General features: G+C 43.8%; 1 protein-coding gene across 1 annotated transcript in view; it reads right to left on the bottom strand.

Moving 5' to 3' along the window:
* Nucleotides 1-6,632: 6,632 nt before the first annotated feature.
* Nucleotides 6,633-10,273, bottom strand: part of vstm2a (V-set and transmembrane domain containing 2A) — a 58,500-nt gene continuing 54,859 nt past the window's right edge. Inside the window, exon 5 of the mRNA XM_035619778.2 lies at nucleotides 6,633-9,889. Within this exon, the coding sequence (XP_035475671.2) occupies nucleotides 9,816-9,889 (74 nt within the window). The 3' untranslated portion in view covers nucleotides 6,633-9,815. The remainder of the gene's footprint in view (nucleotides 9,890-10,273) is intronic.

Here is a 10,273-nt window from a genome sequence, read left to right as displayed (position 1 = left end):
ATCTTGCCGAACACCTTGGGAGGAACACCGCAAAGAATAGCGAGGACTACAGGAACCGCCAACGATTTAACCGAACTGAAGAAGCCTCTTGGCCTCTTGCTCTTGATTCAATGGCCTTTTGGATGAAATGAATGTGTAAGTTAACTTTTTGGACGGTCGAACGTCAGCTGCCCAGATGACGTCAAGTTTTTGCAGGTGAACTCTAGTTCCGACTGACATTTCATGTGACAAAGTGTGTTTTGACATAATTTAGAAAAAATATGCAATGGAGATATCCAGTCGAGTTAAAATAAAATATATATAATTATGTTTTTATGTTCATGTCATCAACCTATAACCAGGCCAGTGGCCCCATGTGATTTAAGATAAAGAACTCTGCTATTTAGGTATTTTTACTGATGGGAAATATGTGCACAATTACTCTGCTTTTTCTTACAACTGTGACCCTTTCAGTCCTAACATCAAGCCATTATCTTCAGACTGTTCTCACCTTTGATAGGAAATTACAAGGATCTAATGCTAACTGACAGATCAGAGCCAAACCAGGTCAAACACATGGCTGCGACGTGTACAGGATCAATGCGCTCAATTGAGGATGTAGATGAAAAACCAACACAACTTCCAATGAAATAGTGGCTGAGGCCTGGTCGGAAAAAGTCGCCCAATGTTACTGGAAGACATGATGTGCTAACGTGATATGCTAATGAGCATATTCATGCTCCGCATTTGCATGCGTACAGTATTTAAATACAGTCCGATCGCCAGGGAAAGTTGTTTCTCATTTGCACGCTGTTCCGGTTCTGTCGTCAGGCAAAGGGAACCAGTGGTTGAAGCGCAGGCGGGTTTGGACTCCATGTTAACCAGCAGCCACCGGATGACACTTCACATTAGCGTCGCCGGGGAACCTGGGCACGGCTTCGACGATGCTCTGGGTAAATAAGAGCGTCCTTCCGTCGAGCACTTCCACCTTGTCACTGGAAATCTGTTGATTGGATCCTGCGGACGACCGCACACACCGGGCTGCATTGGATCTGCAGCACAACAACGCTGTGGTTCAAAAACCACCGGGATGAACGAAGGTGCCATCATTCCAGCGCTTTCATTCTATTTGTTTTCTTCTTCCTCTAATTGAAATGATTGGATCTGTGCTACATCCAGGACTAAACTACGGAGCCATAAAATCTCCCTTTTTTTTTTACACTATTTAATTTTTTCCACTTGAAAAAGCTTCTTCTTTTTTCCTTTTAAAAGTGCATTTTGGCTCCGAGTCCGTCTGGTGCGGGAGGAGGATCTGTGACAAATTAATTTCAGCCCTGGGCTGCGATTTTTAAGTTCAATTTTATTTTGGGACATTTTTTAAAAACTTTTTATTTTATCCATTTATCATAATAGAATCTCACCTATAGAACAAACTAATTATAATTTCTTGTATCTGCGCTCATGCCTGGCCAGTTACCAATAGCATTTTTAATTTGCTCATCGTAATGTTAGTGTCACTAATACGCTCTGATATAATAGATCAAAAATATAGCCAGGAGTCCCATATATTGCTGTATAAGAAACAATCTTTTGGGTAATTTTACGATGATGATTCTCATCATTATCTTTGCCTGGAGCAATGACTTGCACCAACACAAGTCAATAACATTTGAATGTACTTTAATTGGATCTACTGTATGTTGATGAACGGCTGGTGTGTAGAGTGGAATATTATAGATTTATTGATATTACGGGACCGCGTTTGGGGTTTAATTGATATTCAAAGAGGGAAACTGGCTGTGAAACTGTTGAATTTAAGGAACAACAAGCACACACACACACACACACACACACACAGATTATGAGACAGTGGCAGCAAGCAACTTCAGAACAGCTAAGGCCCCCTGGCAGGTGATCCAGCTGTGCAGCTGCTGTCAGTGAGGGATGTTGCTTCAGATGATGCTTGAGAGGAATTATATTATATATTTTACTATACAATATTCTCGATGATACGCAGCGTCAAACAGCAGCAAATGATGTACTATTTCCAAAAAAGCGACGAGAATATTCCTTTAATTTGAAGCATCTCTAGTGACAAAGATCCATGCTAGCATTTGTCACATTGAATATGTCACGGTGAAAGTCTTTGCAGTCGCGTCGGTGCAACGCGTCGGATTCCGGTTCGCTTGGCAACCAGACAGCGCAAAGGTAAGGGACCTGTCTCGAGCTTTCCCATTTGTGACACCGATTTGTTTTCTCCGGTACCTGCAATGCACCAAAACAACGTTGGATAGATTTGACAGGACAGCCGGTGCCCCCTCGAACCTCGTCCAGTGTGTGCAGTTCTTTGCTTCCTTCGCTCAGGCCACTTCGGCAATCTGCTGGAAGGGTCCTCCATATTGCGTGGCACTTAGATTTGCATGCTGCATACGAGGATGCTATAATGTCCACACGCACAAGCACACACACACACACACACACGGTGTTAATGCCTTTTCCCCAGTTACATAGTTTAATGAGGCAAGCTTCACATTCTGTCAACACACATTCGACACTCAATACTCTCGGGCTGTCTTTTTTAATCAACACACCCACTCACTTAGAGCAGTGCACCACGGTTCCCCCTAACCGCCTCCTCCCTGCCTCGTCTTGTCTCTCCCGTTGGGTTAAACTCGCCGCGTTTTATTCACACACTTTGAGGTGGCACGGCCGCTGTTTTGTACGCCATAATCGCCAGTCCCGATCCCGCCGCTCTATATAAACGTACTTACATAGAGCTTTTCTAGTCATATACACCCCTCAAAACGCTTTACAGGAAAGTCACATTCACCCATTCACACACATACACATTCATACAGCGCTGCTGTTTGCCGCCGCATTTTCCTGTCACATTCATACACTGTCGGAAGAGCCGTCAGAGGCAAGTTAGGGTTAAGTGTCTTGCCCAAGGACACAACGGCCTGTGGACAGTTTCCCTGGGCCGCCGACCTTCGGGGCTGGTGGACGAACGACTACGTCCTGAGCCACAGCCGCCCCAAAGTATATCCTTCGCTGATAAGCCCATTCAATTTTCCTCCAAAATGCTCTGGGGTTTCGTAAAAACCCCCAAAGTTATCGAGGTATGCTTGGCATTGATGGGTCCGCACAAACACATTTCCATTCCTTTGGGCCTTTTGCGGGACAAAACAATCAAACAGGGTGAGAAAGTCACACGGTACATTACAGTGACGGATTCGTGAAAGCTCAATAAAGACCCCTACATCAATGCCAGTTCCAATTGATTACTTTTAATGAGTGCAAATAAATAATGCAGGACCATTCATGGAGACACACACACTCACACACACACACACACACACACACTCTTCTCTCGCTCGCACACACACAACAACAGAAACTTTAGGAAAGTTTATTGCCCTTCAATTCCTTTACCTTTGAGCAGAATTACTGCATCCCAACAGCGCCAATAAGATGATGTCAGAGGACCCTTCATCCAATTAAGTCAGAGGTGTCCGTCAGCATTCGTGTGAAAGATTCGTGGGTTTTATCCCCCCCCCCCCAAAAAAAAAAATCCCAAATGGTACGTCTGTTTTATTGTTTTATCCTCTTGCTGACAATCAATTTGTTTGGACGGGAGTTTGCAAATTGGATTTTGTTGTTGTTTCTTATGTCTTCACGTGGAAAAGTGCTGCATGAGCAGATTCCCACGAGGTGACTGACCCCATTCATCCAAGCCGCACTTTTGGCCCTAACGCACTTCATCTCGTATTATTTATCACAATCAGTGCAACCAGTTTCCCCTCGACCGTAAAATCGCCATCTAAGCTGTGTGTGTGACAACAACTGATGAATATTTATGAATTGAACGCAGCGTTAATTCAGGCATCAGCTGCTCATTCACGCGTCACTCGTTCATCAGCTGCTGGCGACACTATACATTCTCCCGATACGCTCGTGCCACGAGTTTGATGCTGCAGCTTCGTCCACTGTTTGTTGATTTGGGGATTTTGAGTTTTTCCCAACAATCATCACTGCTGCCCAGATTTTTTTTACGTTAAATCCATCTGTATAATAATAATAATCTATCAAAAAAATACAGCATCAGTCCTTTGTTCATGTAGCCCACATGCAGGACTTTTTTTTCAATCAACACTGACTGCTGCCGTCCACAAGCAAAGACAGGAGCGGGATGACACTGTTGAACTTCCATAGAACCTTGTAGGATGAAAGGTTCATGATGGCTCTGACCAAGTGGGATCACCACTTGGGGCCCATGAACCCATGCAGGTTAATTGTTCGTTAATAAGCTGGTGGTAATTTCAGTAATTGTACTTTCAATGTCAATTGACAAGATAATTGATTTGTTTTTTACGCTTGGGTGCTGCTTGCACTGCGCGATCGTGACCATTAAAGGGTCCTGTCTCGAAAAGAGACAGGACAAAATCTACTTTGCGTAGCTTCGCTATTTCAGCAGACACTAGTGTTTGAATTGTGCATACCCATCAGTTAATTTATAATTCATAGCTAGGTTAACATACAGCAATAGGGTCATGTACTGTACCACGTAAGGAGGACGGGGCCCTACTGAAAATCTGCCAGCGGTACTGACAAAGGACAACACGTCTTTGTGATTGTGGCTTGTGTCAAAAGGCAATACCAAATATTCTGTTTTGTTGTTTAGGTTGAAAACCTTCATTTATTTCGGTCATCCACCTCCTCCGATGGCACCAATATCGAACTGTAGCAGGCCGATTGGCATGGCATTTCCTGGTCACAATAAGGTCTCAGTGTCATCGTGATGTCAGACTCGAAAGCAACGCACCCGAGGTACAAACAGCATGACCAACATCGCAGGCCTCTAAGTGCCAACCCGCAGGCTTTGGACTCTCAGGTAGATCAAGTCGTTCCTCTTTGCAGAGTTTTTCTGAGAAGGAACAGCGGGTCTTTTTTTGGGGGGGGGGGGGCAGACACTTCCAGTCAAATCCACCTTGCCAACCTTTAGGGCCACCGGATTCCCGCAGAGTTGTTATGGTTAGATCATCCCCCATTTCATCTGACACACAATGTCATCCTTGCGGCGCGAGGAAGCAGTTGAGGATACATCGCCGTGCGCATGCAGTGTTACCAGTGGGGGGGGGGCTTCGCATTATGGCTCGAAACGGCAGCGGCTCTCTTGCCCAGCGTGGATCCCGTCGCTACATGTTTATTTCATGAGCATGTAGAAAATCAGAACTTGAGCTATCTCGCCGCGTTCTGTTTAGGTTTTTTTTCGGCGGAAGCACGCTAAAAAAGACGGACCGATCGTGACCGGCCGTCTGAAATCGAGCAACCCTGCCGCAACACAAAGTATTTGAATATGCACGATCTAGACAAGCTCAGAGTCGTATGATGATGCCCACATCTCCTCTTTCTCTGTGCAGCAGGAGGACCAGCGCCAGAGGCAGGCCCGGTGGTTGGCTCTGTCTTTGCATCCACATAAATAACTGTCATTGCTTGCTGAATTAACAAACATGGGGCCGAGGGTTAATTTTGTATTGTTGCTCGTCTATCTCTCCTTCCGTCGCTCCCCTTTTTTTCTCTTTTTTTTCCTTTGCTCCTGTGCCTGCGTTGCATTCTGAATTCACTGATTAAGTCAACCTGATTAGTCGAGCTGCCGCTGCCAAAATTCGCTCCTCAGTTCCAGAGAGGAGCTTTTCTCTCCCTCTCTCCTCACTTTCCATTCCTCTATCTTGTCTTTCAAACGGATGAATGGATGATGAGATTTGACGGGGGCCCATTTCTACCCGCGGAGAGCTGCTTTCCTGTTTCCGAGGCGTGCGCCGATGGAGGCCGACTGCCAAAAGATAGAGATCTGAGATCTGCAGTAAGACCAATTTGCAGTATCACCTGCAAACTGCTGCTCCTCGTTCCACCCTCAACCTGAACGTCACGGGAGTCGTTTGCGGGGACTCTGAGTTTCATTTCGTCCAGGAACCTATCAGAGTTGAAATCTTTTGTTTAGAAGTGCACTGTAGTTAATTTGTCCTGTCATTTTTTCCCATGTTCCCTTGTAGGTCAAAACAGTTTTGTATATGCCCTCCATGTATGGATAAATGTGCAGTTCCATGCACCACCAAGCACTCCGTTGGTGTTTGCAAATACTCAAGAATCGCACGCTGATTAACTGGACATTTGCAGTTTGTGAAATGTGTGATGAGTTAAAGTCTGTGGAGGCACATAAAGCCTCATTGCATTTCTAACACAGCACACATACATAATACATTTAAAATGCACATGGTCACTATGATAACATGTACAGTTCGAGTTTTACGGCATAATGCATTACAACCTTATTGTTTTAAAGCTCTAATTTCATTACATGAGGGTCAGTTGGTTAAAAATCCTTCTGATCAGTAGCAACACACACACACACACACACACACACACACTAATGACACATACATGTATTTTCTGAGTCTGTGGGTGGTTGTATAAGTAAATGCCGGGTTGATTTGGAAAAACTATCAAATGAAAAGTGATCAAACTCACACAAAAGCAACTTTCCTCCGAGTCGGAAGCTGGGCCGGTTTTTGGCAGCGTCAGCGCTCTCCCAGTGGTTCACTCTCGACAGAGCCCAGTGTGTTACCGACCAAACAGACGGACGACCCCCAGTGTTTGAATTTCATCTGTGAAAATGATTTATTTAAATATTATTCTGATATTGTCATTATAATACAAACTGTTGCAATGTTCCAGTACAGAAGCCTCACACAATACCAAAGAAGAAAAAGAATCAGAAGTCATCAGGATTTTTGACAGCTCAACAAACAGACAGGACCGCGTTGGAATGCAATACATCAGAAGAAACAAATACATCTAGAGTGGATGAGGAGCGCGGCATATAAAACGGAACAGAAAAAAAATGGTTGTGTGATGTTTCTGAAATAACATCCCTGGATGAAGGAGCGGCTGCTTCTTGCCATCGTCGTGAACTGTTCTCCTCTTTGGTAACAGAGACATTGTTGCCCGTAAGCACCACTGCCCCTCCATCAACACCCAAACTTCAAATTATTTTATTTCTTTAACAAACGTCATTTTGGCTCCTCTCTGATCACAATATCAAATCAATCAATTTCTCCAATCTTTCATTCTTTGTTTTCAATATGCTGCAGAGACCCACGGTGAAGAAGTCCCCTAGATTAGGATGGAAGCTATATAAAGGAGATGTCTCTAATATATATAGATATCTTTTCTTTTTTTTGTTGTCAAATACATTTTTACCAAAGTTCATTTTGAAGAGATGAAGACCCACTTTGGACTTGTTAACACTTCAATATGAGTACATGACACCATTGTTACAAGTACAGAACATCACTGGCCTCTGCCTTTTTAAATCGACTTTCAAAAAAAAAAAAGAAAAAATTCTTAACATGCTGATTAATTCATTTACAAGTTGTACAGATCTGAAACTTTTTACATGAGGATTGGACAAAGTCAACATGTCCACTCAAACTGTGCACATTCTCCCCCAAAGTGCTCAGGCACATTTCCAACAGAGTCCCGTCCCAACGCCTTAAAATAATCTTCTCATTACCCCCCCCCCCCCCCCCCGCAAACTTAACATTCTGAATCATATTACACAACACGTCTCATTTCAAAACGCAGCAAATCTATTTCCAGTCACAGCAGAGTGGCATATATATATTTATATATATGAAAGTGTTGCTAGATTAACTGTCCAACTACACCCCGAAGCTATTTGGAGCTTGAGGGATTAGACAGGGTTTGCCCGCTATTGCTCGCACGTCTTGCACCGAGGCTGGAGACGATCGGGAGACGTCCCTGGTCTGATCCCAGAGCACCACGTGCTCCGTCAGCCCCCCGAAACCCCCCGACGCTGAATCAACAAGTCGTCCCACCGCAGCTCTTTGGGAACACAGTAGAACTATACATTTTTGCTTTGTCTGCAAAGCGGAAATGAAAGCACAAAGTGGGGTGAGCAGTTTTGCCTCGGGAAAAGCACACACAGCACAGTAATTATTGGCAAATGACATCTGCATGTCGTGTATGAATGTTAGATTATACCATACGACACGTGAGGAACTAGATAACCATGCTTGGACACCTTAAAGTTAGGTGAAAGTCTCGGGCGTCGACTGAGCAAAAAAAAAAAAAGAAGAATTAAAATAGTGTGTGTGCTTAGGGGACAACATCGACCAAAGTAAAGTATTGATCTCATTGCAGGGCAACGGCTGCGCTCGGGCAGCGTACACTCATGGTGGATAACATTCACTTACAGCATGATTTCTTGAGACATAAATCCACTATTCTATTATTTATAAATACTTCAGCTTGAATTGGAACATCTGCATTGGCAATGGATGGGGTACCATGATCCCTTTCAGCTCAAAAGTTAACAACAACAAAAGAGGTCATATTCTGGCGGTCATGCTTGCACCGCGGCGATGGTCTGAATGGAGAGAGGAGTTGTCGCGCTGCGAGGAAAAACCGAACCTGTCTTTGTGTCAGATTGTCAAAGCGTTTCGCTTATAAATGCTCCGAGTGGCTAAAAATCTCAATCATATATCATCGGGAAAATAAAGCTTCAAAAAATATATCACTGTGACATCTAGGTGCGAAAATAAAATTCAAGCGATTTTTCAGCAAAACAAACTGATTCCTCCAAATACATTGTTCCCCGTCGCGCGCCGCATCCGTCTGAAAGGGTGCAAATATGTGTGTCTGTGTGCTCGCCAATAAACGTTAACAGAAATGATCGCTACTCATGATCCAAAGAGGCTACAAATGTATCCATTCACTGTCATAATGACACGGGTCAATTCAAATTAATCATCCAATGGTCACATTTCAGGATTTTAGATGTCGCATGAATTGGGACATTCTTTTTTTATTCCTACCAAGGATGCAATACAAATTAAAAGGTACAAGGGACAATTTATTTTCTTTCTGGTCTTTTTCACACCAAAGGTAGCACATTACAATCAAACTAAATGGAACATTTCTGTAACACCGACCTCCAATGTAGCTCAAAAATGACATATGCTCTTCTCTTTTTTAAGCCTTCAGACCAAAAAGCATGCACATCTGTCGCTAAGGAGACGTCAAAGTGAGCACATCAGTGCCGTCACCTGGATTGCCAATACAGCTGACTGAAAAAAGAGAGAGAAAAACAAAACAGGAATCTAACCTTTTTTAACCTGATGGTTAATGTTAACAGTCTGAATTAACACGTACTTGAATTTCTTTTTGTTTCTTTGAGAGGGCCTGTGCACGATGACGTTCCATGGCCTATTATGGGCGCGTGTCAGCTATGTGTACAGCACGTACAGCAATTCTAGGTGTTTCAAATAAAACAGATATATATCTGGAGTCATGTATATTACACAAATATAGATTCTCCTTTTTTCTTGTTTCACTTTTGAGCAATGAACACATGAACTGGAGCATCGAAGGACCGCGAGGGAGTCCGTTTCTTCCACTGAGATTCGTCCAGTGAGATACAGAGTCCGTTTTTTGTTCTTCTTCACACCAGAGCGTTGCACCTCAGATGGTGTTCGGGTCGACGTCTGTACAAAAGGTAATCCAACCGGTTTAAAGGTGACTGGTGTTTACACTGGCTAATAACAATGTGCTGGGCGCAAGAGCAGTAGTGGCTGGGAAATGAGGGCCAACTGTGCTGTCCGCGGGGGGGGCGGGGGGGGAGGGAGAGTAAAACAGACAATTTTCATGTTCACTTTGGGAGTAAACACAGAGAGAGAGAGAGAGAGAGAGGGAGGGGGAGAGAGAGAGAGAGAGAGAGAGAGAGATCTGGGAGCAAATCGTGTCAGTTCCTCGAATTATAACAAGGCATCCCTCACCAAACCACACACGAGGAGGACAGTCAGTCCACAGCTGGAGGATATTCTTGCACCTGTAAAGAGAAGGAACATGGGGATTAAAAAAAAAAAAATCAAACAATGGATATTACATTACATGCTAACCAGTCCCGGGGCTGTTGTGTTCTGCTCGTGGAGGAGGTCAAGGTCGGACAGGGAACGACGCGAGAAAGCAGAAGAAAAAAAAAACAAAGAAGAAAAAAAACAATAGACAATTCTCAACAAAGTAAAAGAGAAAAGATTCTAGTGCATATAGAACTGAATATAAACGGACTATAATCAATGGACTCATATCTGTCGTGAGAGTCACCTGCACTGAATAGTGTGGTTGCATGCGTGTGTTTCAACTTCTTCCGCGTTTCAGTTTATACCATGTGGTTTCATTAGACGTCGCCCCATAAGGACGCAGTCCACTTCAA

This window comes from Scophthalmus maximus, chromosome 21, assembly GCF_022379125.1.
Source record: "Scophthalmus maximus strain ysfricsl-2021 chromosome 21, ASM2237912v1, whole genome shotgun sequence".
Taxonomy (NCBI): Eukaryota; Metazoa; Chordata; class Actinopteri; order Pleuronectiformes; family Scophthalmidae; genus Scophthalmus; species Scophthalmus maximus.
The sequence above is the reverse complement of the archived record's forward strand: the minus strand, read 5'-3'. Positions and strand labels throughout refer to the sequence as shown.